This window comes from Megachile rotundata, chromosome 13 (assembly GCF_050947335.1).
Source record: "Megachile rotundata isolate GNS110a chromosome 13, iyMegRotu1, whole genome shotgun sequence".
Classification (NCBI taxonomy): domain Eukaryota; kingdom Metazoa; phylum Arthropoda; class Insecta; order Hymenoptera; family Megachilidae; genus Megachile; species Megachile rotundata.
Window position 1 is genome coordinate 11,534,856 of NC_134995.1, and position 26,341 is coordinate 11,561,196.

Consider the following 26,341-nt stretch of genomic DNA (forward strand, 5'->3'; position numbering starts at 1 on the left):
TACGTAAAAATTCAAGTTTATTGCAACACACCCTCACAACGACAGAACAGAGATACAAAAAAAGAGAGGATGCTACCGCAGCGATGTCGTTTTCGAACTGTTACAAAAAGCCGTATCATTCACTAAACTATTACACATTATTCGTGTTTACGTGTATGTGTGTGTGTGTGTATTGTTTGATAAAAAAAATATATATATCTATATATCTTTATTCGACTTGTTTCATTTTTTTTTACAAACCCTACCGAAAGGTTGTCCTATGGAATTTGCACTTGTACAGACTAAAATACTGTGTTTGCGAAAATATTCATGGCTCCCAATTAATTTGGGAAACGTCGATGCCTTCGAGAAGTTACAAAAACACTCGACATCAACCATTTTATCGTCAAGATAAAAAAGATACATACTCTATGTATCAGACTCCCCTCGTGTTACGATGCTACTTGTTCAAATCGGACTAACTAAAGTTGCAAACGAGCAAATAAACAGATCTTATCGAAAGTCATTCCAATATTCGAAACGTGGGAGTATTCGGTGCAATTCGAAACTCGAACATTTCGAATGTTGGAAATTATCGAATAGTTCAACTATTCGTTTTACAACCCTACTGGTGACCCTTATGGCAGTCAACTTGTTCAAAATATTACAGATATCGGATGCTTCAGTTCACTACGAATCGTTAGCGTCACTGTTTCTCTTCACAATTTATTTTATTGAAAATAGAGAGTACGTTCACACCCCAAAGATCGAACAATATTATCATTCTCTATTGTCGATTAAGTACTAAATTCGATTAACAGCGTCAAACCTCTCCTCCTAACTTTCATGAAAAGATTTACACGACTTTCTAAATTAAAGTACAATTTTTTATAAAGGTTGCTGCTAATTTTCATCAAATTACTTTCGTTAAAAAATATTTTAAACATTGACTATTCTATGAATTCATAAAAATTAGAAGGGTTGTATGACGTTTCTTTTACCAATGAAAGTGTACACCTCTGAGAAATTAGCTCAAATTTCACATAATTATGAAGGATTCGTCATTCGAAAAAGTCTAAATTGTCAAAGAATCCATAATTATAAAAATTTGTAAATACTTCATAATTATGCAAAGCTCAAAAATTGTGCACCTCGCAAATTTCGGCAATTCTAGCAATTCGTTAGCTCGACGAAAGGTGAACCGATGTTAAGCAGAACGAAAGTAATTGACAAATTGCGACACAGCGAACGGCGATCCTTTCGACGAAAAGTATATATATGAACACATAAGCTACGTGTAGAAGTGTATGTGTATGTTGCATACGTATTACGTGTACGTGTGATCGTGTGCACGTGTCGCCAATTACACAATGAAGGATACGCGACAACGATGACACGAGGCTCTTTTTTTACAATGCAAGCAATCGACAATGGAACTTCATTCGTAAAGATTTTTTTTTTTGTTTTTTTGTCTTTTTTTTTACTTTTTTTTAGGCAACGCATCACTCGCACATACCTAATCGCAATAATAATAATGATCCAGATTAATCACGGATCGAGTTACGATGAATCAATTGGTTCGGTACGCTTCTACTCGATATGTTAGTCGAACGAATCATTCTACGATGTTCGTATAAACACAGCGACATCGAAACAACAAATTTTTCTCGTTTATATTATGCGTTAGAAATTAATTCGTCATATTTATGTCACATGTATATATATGTATATAATATAAAACATTTGAAAAAATCACAGTTACTTAAAAAACATCTCAGTTTATCGCTTCTTCTTACTCTCGCATGTGCACTCATTCGCTAAATCGTTTTCGTAATTGTTTACTTTTTTACGTTTCGTTCGATCCTTGTCGCTCCATACTTATCTTCCTTTACGGTGGACTAACTCTTTCGTCAAAACGCTTATATAAACTTCACGTTCTGTGATTATTATATTATAACAAAGGGTTATTTTTGAAAATTGATCTCGTGATCGATGGAGCGATAGAGCTTGAACACAGTCGACTAAATGTAAAAAAATAAAGAAAGAAAGTCTGTAAAGGCAGTGACAGACCTTCGCGAAAAAGAAAGTCGAAGCAGGAGAACTCTTAAGTACTAATCGTCGCAGTAAATTATTTATTTCCCTCGCTAGACGGTCAATTAAAATCTCGATTTAATCGTACCGTAATCGACACAGAAAAAGAAATCTAAAACGGAAGAAAACCGTCAACAGACTGGAATACGCGTGATCGGAACCAGTATAACAATAATTTTTAATAAAATGTTTCCATAACGTTGATATGACAATAATTAAACATAGACGAGTGAATTTCGATTATCCTTTTTTCTTTTTTTTTAAGAGGATAGAAAGAAGCTTAAATGTATATTACAATTAGTTTTATTTTTGCAGGTTAATATTCGAAATTCACCCCGATTATCTTGACAAGGATCACCTTAGGGTTCTGAGAATGAACATTGTTCTTTGAGTGATCAAATTCATTCGGAGCAGCAATTGCATTCCTTGGCAGTGTTGGCACGAAGCGTAAACAAAGTTGTCAAGTTAAGCGCATGATCTTGAAATATGAGTCATGAAACTTGGAACTGAAAACTGTGTAACAGTCTGCTACGACGAATTTCAGTTAATAAACTAAAATTTGTCAGAGAATCAATAACGCTAAGTAACTGATACTTAAAATTTTAATTCGCTATAACTGTAATTTTTTTACCATTACAATAACGAATCGGATTTGTGAATGTTAACAATAAATATCTGTACAATAAAATAATATTATACTTCGCTGTCACACGCTTAACTTTGCTTTTCAGTTAACAAAGAATGCGGAGTACAAAACATTCGCGAAGTGTTCTATTCGTAATCTGTTCTGCTAAAGCACGAAAAACGAAATCTGAAGTAGATTTAATTTAATAATTATTTCGTTTTTAGGAAGTTGCATTGATTTCGACTACGTAAGATGGTTCTTGCAATTGGAACGAACTACCTTTTTACATGGAAGTATTGAATTAAAAATATTTTCTTTGTATTCTATGTAAAATCAGATAAAATCTCGTATTCAAGTATGCTCTAATGCTTTCGCGTACTCGGTAATTAAAAAATAGTAAAGAGGATCTACTCTTCTATTAAAAGAAAACCTTTCGTTCCAATGGCTAGAATCAATCATTTATACTAGGTTGCTTAAAAGTACTCGCTCTACGATTTAAAACTTACAGTTCCATTCTTTCGATAAAAACCTCACTGGTATTTAGCAATTCTTCGTGCAAAGAAGTAGTTAAAGTATCGTGGGTAACTTCACTTTGTCAAAGGTATTGTCCACGTTCTTGATTCCGTCATGATACCACGACAGATCGAGTAATTCATCGATCGTGTTCTATTCAGCAACGTCTACGGACTGTATCGAAGATTCACTGCCCACACTGGATCATAGTACGTACGATTTTTCCGATAATGATCACAATGAAATCGTTAATACAAATATACATATATATGTATACATACATATACGTATACAAGAAAGAATTTAAGTAACGAGTATCGCTAACTAATGAAACACGACGACACCCGTGTCTGTGTGTGTGTATGTATGTGTATGTGTGTACCTATCGTAGAAGTCGCATACTTTTTTTTTCATTTTAGTACGAAATTATTCTCGAGAGACGACGTTATTATCTCTACGTTACACCCTATCTAGATACTTCTTATCTGCTAAATGTTCGCTCGAAAAAAAGCTAAGAATAAAAAAAGAAAATGAAAGAAAGGACATTGCCAGTGATGGCAGTAAACTTCATTCGGAGTCTGTTCACCATGAATCGTCGCGAACGACGGCAGGCGTGACCGTTGATCGGAACATCGATCAAAAAGCTATTTCATTAATGCTAGTCATTATGTACAAAATTTGTAATATATTACATGACGATTTCGATCCGTCGCTTGAATTATCTCGACCGACGGATACTCGGCAGTAAGGAATGGTGTCGAGTGGCGTGCACCTTCCCTTAGGAAAGAACGTTGACCTCGCGCGGTGAGCCACAAACGTTTAACACGCTGCTCGTCGAGTTTGGCGTGATCTGATTTCGAGCTTCGTTCTGTGCCTGTCGTATCGCCTCCTTGTACGGCCCTCGTTTCTTCTTATTGTACCGTGTCTTCAACAGAAAACCAAATAAATCGTCATCTTCGTCGTTATAGAAGAATGGTGATTTCGTTATACCTAAAGGGAAAAGAGTAAGATGAAGATAGCTAAACTTACCTTGAACGTTTCCAAAAATGGACTCAACTGATCACACGACATCAGAGAACTTGTCGAAGACCCGTACCAGGCGACGTGAGCCTGTGGCCCAGAAGATGTGCCGTCTTCTTTACAAGAAACTGTGATGCTAAGAACCTAAAACAACGTTAAAGATTGCATTCGTACGACAAAGCTTAATGTAGCAGCATAACTGTTGTGCGTACTTTTCCAGGCCACCAAGGGAACCCATGAATCTTCCCCCACACAACATCACCAACGTCCATTCTTCTGCCATTAGCGGTGAGACAATGTTCGACAGGTGTCGCGGCTAGGCGCATCATCAGAGGATGCGACTGCGGCGGAAAGTCAGGTGCAGTTTCACCAGCGTCCACCTCGGGTTCTTGTTCGCTCAATTCGTCGCTGCTGGCACCAGGACTCTTACAACCGGAAGAGGCATTGCTCACAGGGTAATCACATCTGGCATAAGCGTTTGTGTTCAATCTCTTTAGAGATATGGATAATTTTTGCTTGAGGCACTGCTCCTTTATGGCTGTGTACGATTCGCTACCCGGCAGTACATTCCAGTTTTGCTGATTCTCTGTGCTGCCGGACTCCAGACAGGGCTGCTGATGCTGCTGGTTCTTATGTTTCCGGTCTTCCTTGTGCTTTTTTTTATGCTTCACTTTATGCTTGCGACGGTGATACGATAAGGAGTCGTACGTGGGATTATACCTGCAATAATGAATAATCAGAAAATTATGATCGAGAAAATTTTGATGAATTATTAGAGGAAAGGAGTGGCGATTTACCGTGGAGATCCGTTACAAGGGGATCTCGCTGGAGAGACACCACCGAGCATCTTTCTTCTGGCTTCCTTCTTTGCCTTTTTCAACGCTCGCTTCGCCGCTTTAGCACTGGCATCCTTCACACCTTGTTTCTGAGGATCCACCTGTTCTTGTCCATCCTCCTCGGCGTCCTCGCGATAAGTATAATCGTTGTCGAAAGTCCTCGGTAATTCCAGTGGATCTCTCTCCGTCTCCGTTTGTACGTCCTCGGCATCGTCGGTTTCCTGTTCGTACTCTGGATCTTGTATCTTCGAGGGTATCTTCAGTACAGTACCTTCGCCCTGAGCACCAAAGGAGATCTTAATCACCGGCGTGGTTCTGGCCGTTCTCGTCGGGTCCTCGAACACGGTCTCGTCCCACAGATCCTCCATCGATCCAACGGATCGTTTCTTCCTAGGTACTCGACCGGCTCTTGGCCTCATTGTCGAATCCGCTGCCGCGAACGTCTTCTTCTCCTCTTCCTCGGGTACCTTTGCACTTTCTACCGACGAACTACTAAGTCTTCTGGGCGTGGCACAGTACGCCATTGACGGATTACTATCGCAGTCCGTTGACTCCATGCGCTCCTCCGTTGGCTCGATCGCGTTAGCCGCCGAATCTCCCTCGTCGGCTCGGTTGTTCCAGTACGATTGACCGAGCTTCACTTTTTCTATATTACCGAAACAGAAGACAAATGGGAGCTTTACCGTTTTCGAAGGTTATTTAAATTTAATAGATTCACAGAAGACGTTTGCTCCTACGAGAGAGAACTAACCAGTTCCCTGCATGGCGTTGTTGATCTCGTTCGGCTGTAGTCTCGAGATCTTCGGTATGAGAGACGGTCCAAGCTTCGACGAATCGGGGCTCAGCTCGGTGGACGACGAGGACTTGATGTTTTCAGACTGACACTGAGAGAACAACACTCTCGAGGTTTTCTGAGGCTGTTGACCGCAACGTCGATCGCTCCTCCTGGTGGATCCATGACCCGTGACCTAATCGAATCGAAACGTTGAATGTTTTCTTCGACGCGGAAGAAGAGCAACGAACGAAAGAGATACCTGGGGCTGCTGCGAATTCTGCTGCTGTTCCGACTGCGCTTCCTCGTGTTTCCGTTTTCTACTGACATCCACGTTCTCGCTGTTCTCGTTGCAGATCGACCTGCACTTACTGCACAACACCTGCCGTGGCCTGAGCCTGACCGTTGGTCGTGCATTCTTGTACCTGGCCGGTGGATTGATGTTCCTACGAAGATCAACTTTCGCAGAGGCGAGCGAACTCTTTCTCTCTTGGAAATAGCTGAAACGGGCTGCGATCGTGGCCAATTTGTCGCCATCGGGATCCGGCACCGGTTCCGGGGGTTGCACGCCACACGGGAGACCTCTGAAAAAGATCATTCGTTTCTTATTAAAACTCGATCCCAAATTAAATGAATCTTAATACTTGAATTTTAGTAACGAAGGATTTAAGAGATGAAAAATTGAAGAACATCACTGTGAAAATATAAAGGAATCTTAAATTATTAATAATTTTCTTCCGTAAAAGTTGCGCGTTTATTTCGTTTGAAAATTTAATGTTGCATTCAGAAAGTAATCTGAACTTTTACCCCGAAGAAAACTCGACCTTTCCGTACCTTTCGTCGCTTTTACATGAAAAAATAATTCGAAGAAACTGTGCTTGAAATAAACGAGTTTCGATAAAAAGAAAGACGGGTTAAATCGGCGGGTCACGAATCGACGGAAAGTTTTAATGCTTTGTTTTTCTTTAATATCGCGATTACGAGAGTAAAAAATATCAAACTTCTGAAAATTGTTCTCTATTACATCGCAGAACGCTAGAGCGATATAATATTCGTTTAATGAAATGTAAGAAGGGAAATGATATCGATCCAGGTAGATCGAATCGCGGTAAAATAATGAAGACCTTTCGTAATGAAAGTACTATTATCATAATTGCCTCGCAGACTACGAAGCCAGCGATGAAACACGTAAAGCAACAATACAAGCGAAGTCATTGTGTCCAGGATTGTGATTTCGTGACTGCCTGCCTCGGTCGGGGAACCGGGTAAAAAATAAATGTGGAAAGCAAAAAACCGGTCGTGTTTCCGTGGAACCAAGTCGATGAATATTTTTCTGTCTTTCTGTTCCTTGATTAAGTTCGCGTTCTTTTGAAGAACGGAGACTAGGAAATCACTGAAGTGCGGAGTCACGCCAGACTCGTTGGAAATAAATTGAAAGCAAAATAAAAAAGGGAGATTCCTGTGTTCGGATTCCAAGATTACAGAAAATATTCTAACCAGAATATTTGGTACATCGGTGCAAACTAGGTAGAAGGGAACTTCAAGCATTCAAAGCTTATTTTTATAACTTATCAAACATTCAACGAAACTTACTAAAAATTAGAAATGTAGAAAATTGCTGGATACTAATATTGATTTCCAAGTCATCAAGTAGTTCACGGTTTAATTAAAATGTGTTACTGATCAACGATTACAGTATACAGTAAGTGATCCAAGTGGAACAAGATGTAACTTACGGGATCACCTGATATATCTCGAGCAGGCCTGTATCGATTCGTGAGGGGCGGACAATGAACGACAGCCTGACGATGTGTATCCATTAATATTTTCCTGTTCTCGATAGCTGACAGAAATTTGGCCGTGTCTGGCAACAGACAGATGAATGCCAGTACACCGATGGCAAAAGGAAAAAAGAAGAAGCGGAAGAACCCACGGATCTTCCAGGCTCGTTACAAGCATGGAGCTCATCTTTTTTCCCTCGTTTCACCATACGCTATCGTACGTGGCTCTTTTTGGTCGAGCGTGCTTCACTGCTGTCTCTGGGATTATTTTTGCAGGCATTGGTTTATTATTCTGTTTTTTTTCTCGGTTCGTGGCATCGTAGAGAATGAGTCGTTTCACGAGCTACGATTTTATGTGGATGAAGCTCCAGGCTGTAATTTTTAGGGAGATACGTTTTTTTGAGTATTCGAGATTTATACTCCGGGAATATTGGAAATTTCTTCCGGAATTCTGGGGAAGAGTCGTGTTTGATTAGAGAGCGCGAAGAAGCTTTTTCATAAGTTGCAAATTTTTCTGAGATTTTTTACTCTTTCAATAAAAAGAGCGATGAGTTCAAACCTTTTATACGAAATATTCTGAAATACATCCCGAATTGTTTAAACATGATAATGTTTATTAACGCCTTTACGTAATACACAAAAAGCTCGATCTACGCAAGAGATATTCATAAAAATTTGCAATTCCTTTGACGTATCGCAAACGTAAATTCTCAGAAAGTATACGGAATCTTTAAACAAGTCCAATGTTTCTGCATCGTGCTATTTGTACGGAATTGAACGGCAAAATCAATTTTACTCTACTTTCGGACATTAGCACGCAACGGTTGTTCACGGAATGACGTAACATGCTAATCCATTATGAGAACACGTTTGATAAGGAAATGATACAGTTTGAGATACTCTACCAGAGATTCGAAAGACCGTTGAGGGACAAAACTTGTAATAAATTACTTGAGAATCGATTACACAATCCCCGGGGTAAAAGCATTAAAAGAAACCCAGCGGGTATTCGAGATAGCCCATATTGAAGAGCTTCTATCGGTAAGTTCCAAATGGACGCGTAATACGGGAGAAAAGGGGAACTTAGCGGCACGAAGTAGCACTTATCCAAATTATGAAAGTCAAAGTATTCCGACAATCGAACAGCTGTCACCTCTCTCTTCGTTTTTTAACCATAATATACCTCCATGTTCCAGCCACATTTGTCCCGTACAGCGGTGGCAAAGCACAGGTTTCGTGCAGCTACCGGTTATATCCGAGGGCATAAACGGCTGCTGTCCAGACAGAACAAAGAGGGTGTTATCGTGGATGTCTGTGAGAACGACACCAACTGCGAAGCAGAACGGTACACAGAGGTATCGCAGAGACGAGGTACAAAGTAGATAGCCACGTAAGCGTCGCCATGGATCGTTAAATTGAAATCTGTTAGAGCAACCTCGTGCAACGCTTGGGGTTCAACGAACGAGTTTTATTTCCTTCGAGGTTTCTCTGCTCGAGCTTTACACGCGAAAAGTATGCCATTTTGTTACCCTGCAGCCATCCACCTTTTCAACCCTCTTTCTTTAAAAACTTACTGGGATTCTGCGTTGGACAAGTTTCTTTAATGAAAAGATCTGGAAACGCGTGATTGGTAGACCTTTCTAACATGACTGTTAATATACTTTATACAGAATAGCTGATGGATAATTGTAATGGGCGATTTCGGTACATGAAACTTAAGGTGTATGAATTTAGAGGTTCTACGAAAATGACAGTAGATTAATACAGTTTATACGAAATAACTGATTGACAATTATGGTGAGCGATTTTAGAACATGTTTGATGTGATTTCGTGACATGAAAGCATCGCATGTATGCTTAAATAATTCAAAATTGTGTAAAGGTTTGATGTTCTGATTACAGAAAGCCATTTGTAACAAATGTAACTTTGGTGCAATTTTTATTTTTGTAAAAGGTCATTTGTAAAATTGTATCATTGCAAAATTGTATCATTGTAAAGTTGTATCATTGTAAAACTATATCATTATAAAATTGTATCATTGTCTATTTGTATCATTGTAAAATTGCATCATTGTAAAATTATATCATTGTAAAATTGTAACATTGTATATTTGTATCATTGTAAAATTGTATCATTGTAAAACTATATCATTATAAAATTGTATCATTGTATATTTGTATCACTGTAAAATTGCATCATTGTAAAACTACATCATTATAAAATTGTATCACTGTAAAATTGTATCACTGTAAAACTGTATCACTGTAAAATTGTATCACTGTAAAATTGCATCATTGCAAAATGATGTCATTGCAAAATACTATCATTGCAAAATGTTATTACTGTAAAATTATATCATTGTAAAATTGCATCACTGCAAAATTGTATCACTGTAAAATTATATCATTGTAAAATTGCATCACTGCAAAATTGTATCACTGTAAAATTGTATCATTGCAAAATGTTATCACTGTAAAATTATATCATTACAAAATTGTATCACTGTAAAATTGTATCATTGCAAAATGTTATCACTGTAAAATTATATCATTACAAAATTGTATCACTGTAAAATTGTATCATTGCAAAATGTTATCACTGTAAAATTATATCATTACAAAATTGTATCACTGTAAAATTGTATCACTGTAAAACTGTATCATTGCAAAATTGTATCACTGTAAAATTGAATCATTGCAAAATGATGTCATTGCAAAATACTATCATTGCAAAATTGTATCTTTGGAAAATTGTACCGCTGTAAAATTGTATCACTGCAAAATTGTATCACTGTAAAATTGTATCACTGTAAAATTGCATCACTGCAAAATTGTATCACTGTAAAATTGTATCATTGCAAAATTGTATCACTGCAAAATTGTATCACTGTAAAATTATATCACTGCAAAATTATACAATTTATAAGGTGATCAAAGTTTGCAAAGGTCACACATAAAACTTGATCACCATTTTGTCCCCTTTTAATATCCCTGAATATATTAAACAGAAGATGTGTAAAAGGAATTTAAATTCGAGCCACGTCGACTTCAAAAAAGAAGAAAATCGCGTCAACTTAATTTTCGAGTCTCCGTAAATTTCGATGCCGAAATTAGCAGCTGATTCTCGCTGACCTATACCTGATAGTATCGAGCTATCGAAATATTTCGAGAAACACCTCGTATCGACGTAAACTGTCGGGCTTTCACGAGAACCCTTCAATTTTCGGCCGGAAAATTACTTCACATCGCTCCTTCAATTACCCGGCCAATATAGCTCCGCATTTATCTCGCTGTTATTTTTGAAAAATATCTACTTTGAGCAAACCTTTGCTCGATATTTTGCGGAACATTTAATTTTCCCTTCAATTAGTGGCCAATTTTAAAACATATCTCAAATAAATGGCTATAAAATAATTTGAAAATTTGCTTTCTGAAACTGTTATCCTTCCAACAGATTATTTTCAATTTTCCCGGTAGTTTTTCCTGCTTTCTCAGCTGCGGTATAAGCGACGGGGATCTGTAATGGCAGTAAACTCTACGGACAAAAGTTTTAACAACTGTGTATGAATAATATCTCTCAATTTCTTGAGAACCGATCGAGATCCAATTAAACGCAAATTGCTTCGTGTAACAGATAAGTAACAGAAATTGAAGCACGCGTTATATCACCATTCGTTGTATAACCTAGAATACGTGTACTTAGAAAAGGATTAATAATGCCTTTCAATTTTCACAGGAGTAAAATGTCGGCGAGCGTGAGTCACCTTCGGAATATGGGGTCCATGGGATTTCACGGGACACCGTGTATATTCGCCGCGCCTAAGGCGTTAAAACGTTCCAGCATAGCCTTGGCTCGAATACGTACGTTTCTAGCCCGTATATTTGCCGCGGTCACGAAATTTATTTCATCCATTTGCCACGTCGACAATTGACGGGATGGAAACCGCAAGCCCGGGCTGTTTTACACGCCATAAAAATTCATGGTTTCGTTAATCCTCGAAGTCTTTCGAGTCAGAAAGCAGAATTTCATTTGTTTTTCGTTAACAATCGGAGCCAGGGATGTAGGCAACGATGGGGCGCCAAAGAAATAGTATTTATAGGAGCTAAATCGAATCAGGCCAACGTTGAATCGGAGCTGTTTAAATATAATACGAGCACGATCTTTTTCACGATGCAACGGTTAATTTAAAACCGGGAATATTGCTTCCAGATTTCAATGCTTCAATAAATGTTAGAGAACATTGGACACCCGGTATAATGGAAAGGACTATACGGTGACTAATCAAAATAACGCTTCTTTACGGAGCCTCCGGTTGAAATTCCTGGAATCCCTCTAAAAATACCGGAGAATTCTTTTCTGAACACTGTATATATTAATGGAGGAACATTTGTGCACCGAAAGATTTGAAACTTTACAAAGTTTAGAAACTTTACAAACTTTACAACTTTGTGAAATTCCCTAAAATTTCAATTTTACCATTTTTGGTAGACAATGTAATCAAAGTAGTCACAATGTAATTAACTACAGTTAACTGTTTTTGACCAGTTCACAAAGTTGCAAGTTGCAAAAGAGTTGTTAGAATTTTATCAAATTTTTTGATATTCCGAAAGAAGTAAGTCTGTTGAAATTTTTTTAAATTGTTCATTTTGAACACCCGATATATAGAATAGAGCCATGTAACACACAAGTTGCGTCCGGCTGGCAGTGACAATACTGTATATTGCTTTTCCCTGGCGGGTCTCGGGACGTAGAATTTCTACGGCGATTTGCAAGAGGAGTCATTAGGACCACCATCAATCAACCACCGAAACGGTACTAGAATCCATGGCAACCATCATATAACTTTCGGAGATCCACCCATGTCGACCCTAGAATTTCTTCCCTCTATTTCGGTACATATCCCTAGATACAATATCTCTACTTAATTTTCTTATTGCACAGTTAAAAGAGTGGATATAAGAGACGACACTAGACAAGATACCTCCTAGAGAGAGACAGGAGACTAATTTAAATGTCCAAATCAAAAGAATCGTGCGCATGCGCACAGCGTAGAAGTATGGCGGTCGAAAAGAATAGTTTAAACCTCCACATTCAGCAGTAATTTACTTCTAATAAATATTTTGTAGAGAAAATTGATCACAAATACATTCCACATTATTAGAGATTTGCTCGATTTAAATTTCCCGCTCGTTACAAGCAATTTAAAGGGTTTGAGATCAAAGATAAGTCTTGCGATCGAGGATTAAAACTATTTTGCAGTATTGAGACAAACCACGAAACGCTACAAAATACAATGTTAATAGTACTTTTTCTTGTCCAGCTTTTCTTTTATATTAATCTTAACGTTTTTACGAGATCGGATAATCGTTGCGTAATCGACGAGAAACGAATCCTACTTTCATTCGCCGGTACAACCAGCCAAGTAGCATGATTTATGAATTTATTATGGGACAAGTGAGAGCCGATTATTATGCAAATGGAATAAGGTATTATTATCGCGTGATGCCTAGACGGTGCTATAAATACGTCACTGCTAAAATAAATCCTAAATCTTTGGAAACCGTACAACTAATTCTTAAGCACTTTTATTTTTCGAGGGTGGATTATAACACACGGTGCATTATGTGCCATCTTCAGGCTTCCACGCAAACTATTCCCCCACTCTTACCTAGTAATTAATCGTGTACAAATTGACGGTAAATACCTAATAGTTAAATTTTTAAATATCAAATTTCATACTTTGTATAAATCTGAAGATTTGAGAAGATGGTAAAAAGACTTTAATTATAATCTAAAGAGATTACTTTTGAGTAGTCACACATGGAGCAATTAACGATGACTCATTACAGTCCCAGCGTGTAATCAGCGATTAGCGATTAGTCAGCCAATAAGAAGTGTAAAAGAATCCCGTTTTTAATGAAGAAACATTGCCACGAAATTCCGTCGCAATGACCGTGTAAGCTCGAATCACGATTAAAACCGATAGTGTTCTATCGAGGCTGGAAATAACTGGAAGACAAAACAGAAGAATCCGTGCCGCGTAGCTCGTTATAATGTAATTAAGCGTCGTTTCACTTTCACTCGCAACTTCGAGCCCCGTTGAAGCAACTTTGTGAACCGACGGAAAGCCGAGGGAACTTGGGGCTAATTAAGAACTCTTTTTCTTTCGATTCCAGTTATTCGCTAGATTCGCGACATTCAACCCCGTTAATTCGAACACAATGCGATCTGAATATTCTTCTACCAGTTGCTTTGCGTTTCGAAGCTTTCGCTACTTCTTCAGCAGTTCTTACTTCGTGAAGGTGTTTGTTTACGAAGGGAATAAAAATTATTGCAAATACCTTGAATTTCTGTTGTAAAGCCTCGGTCGTTAAAATCGTGTAGACAGTTATCGCGCATTTTCTCCGGAAACGGAAATTATCATGGAAATTTATGAGCACTGTACTGTGACCCGATCATTATTCGATTTCATAGTTACGTTAAAAAATTGACGTGTAACTCCGACACAATTGATTACTAACAGTTAGTGATTTATTTATGCCATTTGTTTGCCATTTATTTATGAGGTGCGTCAGTCAAGACTAACCATTCAGGACTATAACATTAAAACGAACAAAGAAAATTAAAATGTTCTAAGTATTTTATATTCAGGGATCCTTGACAACGCAAATTATAGTTGGATCTAAAATTCAAGTTGAAGAGTATTTAAAATTTGAGTAATATTAGTCACATTTGAGTTGTGAGTGCGTCACGAGTGAGACTCGTCAAAGCACGGGAAGGGGTTAACCATAGTTTCTGTAAGAAATAACAATTTCTAGGTCGAGAAATTCTATAAAGAATCGACGGTCTAAACAGAGGCTTCGATACCGTATTAATGTTCCAGAGCATTATGTTAATGCCTCCGGTCCTTCATTTCCATCCTTAAATACACGCCAGTCGAAAAAGAAACGAGAAGAAAAACACGGACTTTTTCCCCGAGACAAAGAGAAGAAAACGCATCTGCGAACGACAAACAGCGTACGCAGATACCTCTGGGAAATAAAATGTTCTGTTTTTCCATTTCCATTGAAAGAGCATGGTTTGCGAGTTTAGTTGCTACGAAACAACAAAATCGACGTTCTACGCCGGAGAAGAACCGACCAGATCATTTCAAAACTTCCCCTCGAGAACATCAGACCCGCGACATATTGATCGATGCCTCGAATTTGCCCGGCTACAGCTACGATTCGATGCGGGTATTAAATGTTAATGGCCATGTACACTCGCGGGCATCGATGATTTTCATGGGGAAAATTACGACCCTGATCGTTTATTAATTACGAGATTTTTTAGTTAAGGACTGTTCGAGATTTTATCGGTTCTTTGGAAATTGAAGAATTGAGTGATTTGGGGTTTTGGAGATTTGGAGACTTAAGTCTGTAAGAGATACCTGATTTTCGTAGGGAAAATGTGTACCATTTTGTTTATTGAGAGATTTTTGAGGACTGTTCAAATTCGTCAGTTCTTAGATTTGGAAATTGGAGAATTGAGTGATTTGGAGGTTTGGAGATTTGAAGACTTAAGTCTGTAAGAGATACCTGATTTTCGTAGGGAAAATGTGGACCATCTTGTTTATTGAGAGATTTTTTAATCGAGGACTGTTCGAATACATCAATTTTTAGATTTGGAAATTGGAGAATTGAGCAATTTGAAGTTCTGAAGGTTTAGAGACTTAGGAGTCTGCGAATTGGAGGCCATTGATTTTCCTAGGTAAAACGCAAACCTAGGAAGTCACTCTGCACTCGTTTATTAACCGAGAGACTCTCAAGTGAAGACCTGTTCAAGTTCATCAACCTTAAAATCTAAAAATTGTAGTTTTGCAGAGTTGGAGTTTCGAAAATTGCTAAACTCAAGAGTTTTCGAATTCGAAGCTCGAGTGAAGATTTCAAAGATTTGAGAATTTGAAAGAAGTAGAAAATTTCGGAATTTCAAAGTATGTACGAGCATTCCCGAGGTCGAATTTCACCGGCTATCAGGAATTTCGTGACAGGATACGTGAAGAGACACCGCAGTATTATTAGCGTCGCGATGATATGCTTACGTAATGGAAAAAAGCGTCGGAACGCGAGCAGCGTGGTTCCTTTTTATTATGGGCAGCACCAGGGAGCCAGCTAATACGTAGGTGCACGGCCATCGATCACCGGGAGTTCGCTGCGAAAAATGCAAATTTGCTCATCCACTGGCGGAAAGTATATGTTTCGGAGCACAACTATTTACGTTTTATACTATATATTCGATGAATGATTTATGCTGCTTATTTGGGAGAATGACGCACGAGGTGCGTCCTACTCAAATACTTCACTACGTTACGACTCATATGTTTTACCTTTTCTGTATTCAAATAGTGACATACGAGGTGCGTCCTATTCAAATACTTCACTACATTGTACCTTACATGGTCCACCTTCACTGCATTCAAAAGATGACGCACGTGGTGCGTCCTACTCAAATCCTTCACTACTCTGCACCTTATATGTTCTACCTTCTCTGTGTTCAAACGATGACGCACGAGATACGTCCTACTTAATTACTCCATTACGCTGTACCTTATATTGTCCACCTTCTCTGTATTCAAAAGATGACGCACCAGGTGCGTCCTATTCAAATACTTCACTAATTTGCACCTTACACGTTCTACCTTCTCTGCATTCAAAAGATGACACACATGGTACATTCTAATTAATTACTCCATTACGTTGTGCCTTATATTGTCCACCTTCTCTCTATTCAAAGGATGACGCACAAGGTGCGTCCTACTCAAATACTTCACTACTCTGCACCTTATACGTTCTACCTTCTCTGTATTTAAAAGATGATGCACGTAGTGCGTCCTACTCAAATACTTCACTACACTGCATTTTATGCGTTCCACCTTCTTTGTATTTTGGTTTTTATATCGACAGTTTGGATACACCATATGACGCACCACGTGCGTCATGTACATTGAGACAAGGAAACCTAGAAATTCAGAAATATGTGTATCTCTTGATGCAATACACGCATGTATTTTGGTTCCTATGTTGATAGATTCGATACAGCAGATGACGCACGTGGTGCGTCATATACATGGAGACAAGGAAACCTAGAAATTCGGAAATATGTGTATCTCTTGATGCAATACATGCATGTATTTTGGTTCCTATGTTGACAGATTCGATACAGCAGATGACACACCACGTGCGTCACACATATGAATGCACTGACCAATGCAGCAAAAAATGTACCTAATGCACCATAATTCAGACCTAATCAAAAGACACGTACATACGATTAAATGCTTGAAAAACCATAGTAAAAATAGAATATTAAGAGAAATATGAAAACTGAAGAGAGATTGTTCAACTGAAAACCGTACAATGTAAAACTGGGTGGAGGAATATGTGTGTCACGGAAAATTCTAGTCTCGATTGGAGACCGCGAGGACGAAAGAACAGGTCGAAATTTTTAAGAGCGCAGAAGAGACGAGAGAGAAAAGGGAGAGACTGGGTCGATCGAAAATTATATTAATATTCGTCCCTCTTCTCCTGCCTTCGGAATACCCGAAATTATTCTACGAAGCAGAAATTGCTCGTTACGGCGTATTCTTCGTAGCTCAAGATGCCACGTTGCACGATGAAGAGAACGAGATTATTGCACGACTTCTTATCACTCGACCATATGTTGCAATACAGACGTTTATATTAGTGCAATTAAACAGTGGAGACTTTGATCGAAATCTTGTGGAGATCTGATGGAAACCTCGAATAATTTTCTAGTTATTAGAATTGGTAAACCGCTTGAACGTTGGACAACGTTGATTTATTTTTATTTAAGTAAATCCATTATTTATTGACGCGTTAGATAACGATGGTAATTACTTTAATTATTTCTCGGAGTTTGAAACTTTTTATTTCTTATTCGATCGTTTCGAACGTGAAATTAATTCGAGAATCGCGGCTTTGTATTAAATAGACGACGCACCACGTGCGTCACATATGTGCGACGCAATGACGCACCGTATGAGTCATATCTCCATCAAACTATTTTACCAAAGTGCATGTTTTAATTATGTCTACTTTGTAGCACATCAAATTACATGCAAACATAAATTCACGTTGCAGGAATTAAATTACCGATGTAATGAATAGATACACAAATGAAGTTAAAATTATCTCTGGAACATCTAGCAGCAATTAGAAAACAAAATAATTATACCGTCTACGAATAAACATATTATTCATCCGAAATCTGAAAAATCACGTCTCGGTATACGTCGAGCAATTAAGAACGAAGACTTGATGAATTAAAATGTTTATAAGAAATATCGCAACTCGTTAGCACGACGTTGATCCTCGACAGTTTTAAACAGTTCCACGGCAAACAGAATATTTTCACCGTGATAAAGTGAAATCAGCAATGACTGTACGAATTAGGTAGCGTTAGCGAATAGCATGAATCATTGTGTCGAAGCCTTTTTCAAACTCGTGGCTAATTATTCACCTATCGCAAGAAATAAATGATTTTAATAACGGTTATTCGAGAAAGTGGCAAAAAGTTGCTTATACGTGAGAAAAATGATAGATAACAAAATATATTTTTATTATAGAAAATATTAGAACAAAGTAAAAAATAAAATAAAAATTTGCAGAATAAAAAAATTGCAAAATAAAAAATTTGCAAATTTTTATATGAAGAAGTCCATCACTGATCATTTGTAAAATAAAAAATTTGCAAACAAAATAATAATAAAAGAAAAATGGCTGCACTGTTTATAATTTAATCATGCGAAAGTTTCAGAATCATAGTTTATCCAAACTGTATTCACCGGCTGATTCACACAAATTATAATTTAGCGGCAGTAAAAAGATAGAATATAATTCTGTGAGCATATAATAAAACGTGGAACAATCGCAGATCAGGATATGCTTAAATTCACGTACAAACGCTAAGAGATCCCACATTCGGCTTAGCTATATAACCGTCATAAACAGCGTAATTATAAACTACCTGATAATGAAGACGTAAACGTTAATGAATCTATAATAAAATAGCGGAAAAACGGAGAATAAAAAGTGCAGATCTGTCTGACATAATTAATCCTTAACATTCATTAATTTTTTGTTGTACAAAAAATTTCATCTTTCCAGTAAGTACGTCATTAGAACAAAATGGCGGCAAATTTAAATAGGAGGAACTAACTCTTACTATTCACATATTTTTATAATCTAGTGTGAAAATTAGAGCAATATTCGGCTGAAAAATAGCGGAAGACAAATGAATGGAATTTTAATAAAGGATACCTTCGTGCACGACCGTAAAACTCTCCCCAACGGGAGTTTGTCGGGTGTAAATCGCAAGACACGAGTCATCGTAAAACTACTTCCGTTTGCAGAACAAAAGCTGCTTTACGAGAAGACTTACGACATGCAAAGCACGTAACCGCCAACGGCCGACTATCAGCCCCGATTCAAGGAAAAATCTTGAAAATTGTGGAAATATATTTTTTCCCCTCGGCCGACCACTCCTGCGATCGTATTCGCAAGATCCTCCTTTCGCCCTTGTCGACCGGAAGTATTAACGTTTTACGAGTTAAATCACGGTCCTTCGTACTGCGTCCAGCTCGAGGGACGAGTGGAATTACCAACACGACAGAATAATAAAGAGATCGCGATACTTGGATGTTAAAATCATGGATACATTTTTTATGAAAATGTTACACACTTTGCAAATAGGGAATCTATTCATGCCGAATGATGCGAAATTGAAACGCGCCAAATTAAAACATACCGAATTGGATTGCGCCAAATTGAAATACACCGGATTGAACCGCGTCGAATTGAATCGAGATGAATCGCGTTAAATCAAATCGCGACTCGTTGATTTGACGAACAAACGTTTTAACTGTTGGAACATTTTTTAGGCATACGATTCAACGGGCAATCGCCAGGCAGCGGAAGAATGCTCCTTTACGGTTAAATTTTGGCGAAGTGGGGGAAGCATTCGCTTAATCTGAACGCACCCTTAGAATACTTGTAGGATTCTAACATTCTTACAGATATATTATGATTTAAATGATTCTCGTAACAGTAGCGATACTTGAATCCTAAAAGTGAAAATAGTAAAGACATAACACTACAATTTCGCTACCTATCGTGGACTTATCTGTACGCACGTTGAAGAGGATCAACTATCAAACTACTCGTAAAATACTTGTTGTCGAGGTTCAATTATCCTGTAAAGTTATCGAAGAATGAAACCTACCTCTTTAAGATTTAGGTATGCTTTCAAGTGTATCCATTTGAATTCGAACCTATTTACAACATACTTGCATCCCATAATTTCCTGCCTGCACCTGAAGACTGTCACGACTATCAGTCAAGCACGGTGTAGTCCACGGCAAGTTTCCAACGCGGTCCGTCGGTCAGAAATGCGGATAGCCTTAACCGCGATATCTCGAACTCGAAATTCGTCAACGATTCTGTTCCGTGTTCCTTGCCTTATCTTACACGTTTCCACGCACACACGCACACAGGTACACACATTATCGTACACACCCGCGCACACGATGTTATGTTCACGATAAAACACGGTATACATATGCACACGACAAACAATCGGACCGGAACGTTGACTGCGAGCAACGGCATGACATGCTTGCTAGGAACTTCCTTCGACCGACAATCGGTCAAAACAAATTCGAAGCGATACGTTCCCTGGCACGGTTAAATAAGGGCGAGATTCGCCCGAACGAACAAAAGTACGGTACGAAGGAGGAGAAGAAGAGGACGAAGAAAAAGAAGAAGAAGAGGAAGGAAGAAGAGTCGAAGGCAGGAAAGAGATCTCGTAGCAAGCACGCTTACCTCTTGGTGGCGTCAAGCAACGCGCCCTGGAAGCACTTGGCACCGTGAACGAAGGACACGACAACGATGTCCGGTAGCGCGGACTCGACGGTCACGAGGATCTTGTCGCCCCTGGCGAGCGTGAGTGCGGACAGGGCCACCGTGTCCGCCGCCATCTTGGCTCGTTAGAATTATTGCTCCTCGCCGTGTCGAGGCCCGTCGTCTCTCTCTCAACGGATGACGTGAGGAGCGGCTGGGGCTGCCTCACTCTCCTCCGTGTGTACGGAGGCCATGGGCTCTGCGAGGCATACTACGGGTGGGGGAGACAGGAGGGCAGCCTCTGCCTGTTTTGCTTGCTCGCTTACTCGCTCGTTCGCTCGCTTGCTTTCCTAGCAGCCACCACCGCCAGCCGCGCCGCATTTCACGTTCGTGCACAGCTGGGCACGAGTACATCACTGCGCATGCGTCGCACCACCCCCCACCTCGACTACTGCAGCACCGTACCTCGCTCTATCCGAACCCTGGCCATTTTAATGTTCTTCTAGTCTGGACAATAAAATTACACATGTTAATGTAAACCGACCGTTACTGATCTTGTCAGCAGTAATCTTTAACAGTCGGTACTATAACAAACCGATTAAATCGTTCGAAATATTAGTATCGATCTTCGAACGATATTCCGAAAGTGCCGTTTTTCTTGGAAGTATCTTTTTAAATGAAATACATGTGTCAAATATAAACTATCAAATCTCGGATGATCAGTATTTTTTTTAGAATAGTAGTAGGCAATATCATATACCATGATTGTATATGGAGAATCTTTGTGGATTTAAAACTTCGGACTTTGGGAATTTTAGAGTTTGAATACTTGAGAATTTAAGGAGTTAAATTAAGAATTTCAGGATACGAAAGTTTGGGGACTCTGATACGAATTATTACGAGAAATAATATAATATTCGAAATCCAAAAACTAACATTTTTAACGGGCCTTTCATTTAACGTATAGTCATACGATACTGTTACTTCGTCTCAGGACCGTAGAAACCACACGAGGTGCCCTTCCCTTACACACATAAACCCCATAGAGAAGGAAACGTGTGTTAGGCACTAAAACCTCTTACTTTAGCGATATATCTTTCGTTTTGTAATTGAACGAACATTTCCCCTGATGATTTATCTTGTCCAGTCAACAGTACATTTGCCAGCTGGTTTTATGTACAATTTTCTTTCACACGATATGTACCCGGTCTAGATACACCACTCCACACATACTTTTCGGAAACATTCTTTCTCTATGGCACAGTGGGGACAGCCTGGAAGAATGAGCTATAGAAATATATTCTATCACGATTTATTACGTTAACAATCTTACCTTGTATCTACAAGTTATTTATGATTTTCAAATGGAAATTTTCTGATTGTTAACATTGTTGTGGCATTTGAGTTCGGATTTTAACAAAGAACCATTTCGAGACGGACTTAATCGATGTTAATTGAAACATGAATTCTTGCTAGTCTTATACGCTCTACGAGACAATACCTCTTTTTATTATTCTTTAACATATTCGATACTCTTAGTAAAGTATTTGTAATTAATTGTTAATATTGTATACATTAATTTTTATTTTGTATCTATTAATTTTTATTTCGTGTCTATTAATTTTTAAGTTTGCATCTATCAATTTTTATGTTGTATTTATTAATTTTTATTTGGTATGTAATAACTGTAGAGTTACATTTGAATATCATGTTAAAGAGCAGATGGCCAAAAGCTGGTTTATTTAAGTGGAATAGTAAAATAGTGAAATAGTGGAAGGGAGGAAGCGCGAGACAGAAATATAGTAGTACAGTACGAGTAAACATTATATATATTACTACTTGAGCCGAAAAAATGATATTACTGTTCCAGGGTTAATGGAGCATCTCCACCGGAAGTGCAGAGGGAGTGCCGTGGGAGAGCCGTGCGACAAGCGGTAAAAACAAGCATCCCGAAAATTGTACGAAAAATATTACGAAACAATAATTCCCGACGGTTTTAGCTACAATATGGTGACGCGTGACAAACGAGGTCGAGCTCTACTTTTCGCGAGCACGGAAGTGTACATGTATACAGCTTTAGTCGGCCTGTGCACTAACTTTTCGTTGCCACGCGAAGAAAAAAAACGAGTAAAGAAAATCAGTGATGACCACGGTAGACCGTTGAGGGAAAATTTTCAACTTTTGTAATTTTTAAACTTACACATTTGACTTGATAAAATTATAAGCTTTTCCTACTTCTTAGCCAACCGGAAGAACACGTTGCACACGAGTGTGCATACAGAAATTCGACAGAAGCGACCGTGAACTTGATTTTGTTCGCTGACCTCTGCACTTAAGCGTTGTTTAAACTTTCTCTCCTGCTTCGGCCCGGTTTCATAACTTTAACAAAAGGGACATTGGACGCGATCTAACGAAGCGGTCACCGAGCTTCAATTGCCAGAGACAGGGTCGAAAGCTCAACGATGAGACTTAATGAGTTTTATCTCCAGACAACTTTTTATCGATACTGTTTAACAAACAGTTAAGATTCTAACGTAATAGATATACGAAGTCCACATCGATGTATAATTTAAAGCTGGTAGACTTCGCAAAGCGCCACTATGTTGCAAAGACAATTTGACCTGGTGATCTATTTTTTCTACAGAAATAAACATTTTATCAGCCATGCAGATCGGATTAGACTTTTGAATAGAATTGTCCAAGCTCGCCTTCAGAAAATATGATCAGTTTATATGTGTACACACATATTCACATCCTCGATATTAGCTGTACGATGTCGATAATATTGCGCAACTCAGAATATTGCGCACACCATATTGAGCGTTTAAGGCGTTCTTCAATTTCGGACACGAAATTGGGAAACTTCTGGATTAATAATTCGTCTGGAAAAAAGTGGCACTGGTACGAGGAGTTACCTCCGAGAGTTGCTTCATAGTGGAGAATGTAAAATATCCCCGTGTTGCTCTACCTTCGATTTTACAACTTGAAAATTTCCAACAAGCTGAAAATTGCTACTTCGAAAAATACAAGCGGATGAATGACCGTTTTCGGGCCTCAAAAGTTTGGAATACTGGATACTTTCACTGTAGAACAAAAGATGAGTCAATTTCTATCTCGAGGTATACTGAGAACGCGATATCGCGTGAGCGGCAATCCAGTCCGCGATATCGAGTGAGCGGAATGAAACGTGTTAACTACTTATTTAGATGGAACGTATTACCTTAGGAATAATATTTCGACCTTCGCAAGTTAATGGGTTAATAAAAAGTTACAGCCGCCCAAGATTTATTTCAATGCAGTCACGTGTTCGAATATCTGTTATAAGACCCCCATAAACGTTTACATTTTAACCACAGGTTAATGATACATATTCATAAGTTCGATACCTGGGGAAAGCAAGGATAACGTAAACAAAGTAGTTCCAAGTAGCCGGCTTTAAAAAATCGAATGAAAATTCATGAGTTCATTTCAATTATAAATACGAAGTTTCAAAATGTATGTTTTGTACATAAGAAAAGAAAACATCTTTGGCGCGACCAACAAAGACGTGTAAACGTGTACTTACGTGCATTATAATGTACTGTCTCTTTCGTATTTCTATCACCGGAAATTGAACGGTGTCAAACGCAACTTATTGTATTCAGATTGATAAACAATATAGTAAAGCACTATTTTGTTATTGTTCCATACGTATCGACGAGGCAGACCTTGGAGAAATTGACAAATGCTTACGTCATCTCTGCATATTCAATTGTATCCCTTATCTTTCGTCGCTTTTTCAAAACTATTTATGGTTATATGATTAAACAATTTGAATGACAATAGGATATTAAAATTAACTGCCTATTATGTGAACTAATTTTACGAAACGATAATTTTCTCGTCAGTTACAGTCGAGGGTACTTTAAAGTTTATTTAAGGAAAATGGCGATGTAATGTGACAAGATACAGTGAATTACCCAGCGTTCCTAAAGAAAATGGTACTATAAGATAACTCCCCAAATTGCCAAATTTTTTAATTTAGAAATAAAGAACACCCTGACTAGTTGCTGTGTAATTTACACATCGGGCTAAATTATTTAATTAAAACATATACATCACCTCGCATAACAGCACGGTGTTTCTCGAAATTATCGATCATTTGATTATTCGATAATACCAAATATCCAACGATTCTGTGAGAAGTGGAAGGGCGCATGAAACGATGATAATAACAATAATGAAGAAATCACGCTGGAGGGGTAAAGCGCAGTGCTGTATCAAGATAGGGTGCGCTCGCGTAGGGTCCTATCAGCTGGGGTGCGCACCGTACAACGAATATCCAGACCGGAGCAGGCTCTCAAAGAAGTGGTACACATTTTACGAGTAAGTGAATAAAAATGTGCCTATCACATATCAAATAACGTTACGTAACGCGTGCACGTGTAATTTGACGTATAACGAAGAGAAATAAAAGGAGACGAACAGCGGCCTCGTCACTTCGCGTAGTCGTTTCTGAATGAAAATATGCCGGTACCTTGACAGAAAGTGGGTCGTGCATCGACTGCGGTTCTTCTGTTGTTACCAAACGTGGTCGATAATCGCTTTGGAATCGGGAAACCCTGGACGAAAATGCGATCACGCGAGTGTGTTGTCGTGAATAAAGAGAAACTGTGCACAACAACAGGGCGACGGACACGAAAACGAACATAAGCGAACACGCGAACTGTTAAATGTACGTTTCTTAGGTTATGCTATGTTTTGTGAACGATTTGAAATGGGCCCGTGAACTATACGATACTGCGTGCACGATTGGTCATTGGGCTTTGCCGACAAATCCAATGCACTCACGTGCGTCGCGATATTATCGATCGATGGATCGAATTCGGTATTGTTTGATAATTATGTATTATAATTATGGGACCGGCGTATCGCTTTTAAGTTTAAAGTCTCACTGGCTATCGAACGAAACGCTCGATATAAAACGGTGTCGAATAATCGATATACATTGTTTGTCTTGACGGTTACAACGATCGATTTTTCGAATATTCTTTTAAACGGTATTAATTCTTTTAAACGTTGTGGATAAGACTTATATAAATATGTGATAAAGTGAACTTTATGCATCAAAGATACAACAGTGCAAAATATGATATTCGTTAACTTTGATACGTAACTAAAATGCTGTACTATCTGTACGCTTAAAAGTATCGCATTACTTAGGACACGAAGTAGTATGACAGAAATCTCTCACTGTTTATTTCTGAAGCTGGAATTTATACATTTCAAAATTTCTAAAGTTTCCAAATTTCTAAACGTTCTCGTGTAACGTCTACCGCACCCATTAATATACAGTAAGGAATTAAATTACATAATATCGTATTATCTTAATTTTTCGTAAACAATTCGTCAGTGCTGAGTATTAACCATTTGTTAAGGTAAACACGTTGAGGTATAATGTACAGCTTATCAAGAAGAATGAATGCGATAAAACAATCGTAAATTACTTTGACGGCCTTATTTGATGTTTTTTAACCACGTGAAAAAACTTGCGTAGGATATTAAAAGATCTTTTAGAATGTAAAGAACTCACTTTACGTTAAATCGATCTCGTCGCAATATTTGGTGAGCGATGCAGCAACCATTTATCAACATTTGAGAACGCATACTTCATTTTGGCGCGGTGTTACGTGACAATATTTTTACATATTACGGTGTTATGGCTATTTCAGAACACACCGTGAGCTCACACTGACGTCTATAAATATGACGTTAACGTACCTCACGGACAGCATCGCGGTTTCTTTATTTTCCGCTTAGTTTTCGTAAATGTCTACACTTATATCTA

At 38.3% G+C, this 26,341-nt stretch overlaps 2 protein-coding genes across 9 annotated transcripts in view; one reads left to right on the plus strand and one right to left on the minus strand.

Moving 5' to 3' along the window:
• Positions 1-25,171, minus strand: LOC100881436 (uncharacterized). Of its 3 annotated transcripts, none has more exons than XM_076538613.1 (8): positions 25,031-25,171; positions 20,497-21,021; positions 6,099-6,420; positions 5,816-6,032; positions 5,026-5,710; positions 4,441-4,948; positions 4,238-4,372; positions 1-4,133 (listed from the first exon to the last, which is right to left on the minus strand). In XM_076538613.1, exons 2-8 carry the CDS (start codon positions 20,649-20,651, stop codon positions 3,987-3,989), a joined length of 2,169 nt encoding a protein of 722 aa, XP_076394728.1. In that variant the 5' UTR covers positions 20,652-21,021; positions 25,031-25,171; the 3' UTR covers positions 1-3,986. The 3 variants fall into 3 exon arrangements, with proteins under 3 accessions (XP_076394728.1, XP_012147002.1, XP_012147003.2); XM_012291612.2 differs by lacking the exon at positions 25,031-25,171 and adding an exon at positions 24,616-24,749; XM_012291613.2 differs by lacking the exons at positions 20,497-21,021; positions 25,031-25,171 and adding an exon at positions 19,962-19,987.
• Positions 24,740-26,341, plus strand: part of Sfxn2 (sideroflexin 2) — a 4,615-nt gene continuing 3,013 nt past the window's right edge. Inside the window, exon 1 of one of the 6 annotated variants that reach the window (XM_012291605.2) lies at positions 24,740-24,879. The gene's annotated coding sequence lies outside the window, so the exon portion shown is untranslated. The other 5 variants (XM_012291606.2, XM_012291609.2, XM_012291608.2 and 2 more) reach the window with 5 other exon arrangements.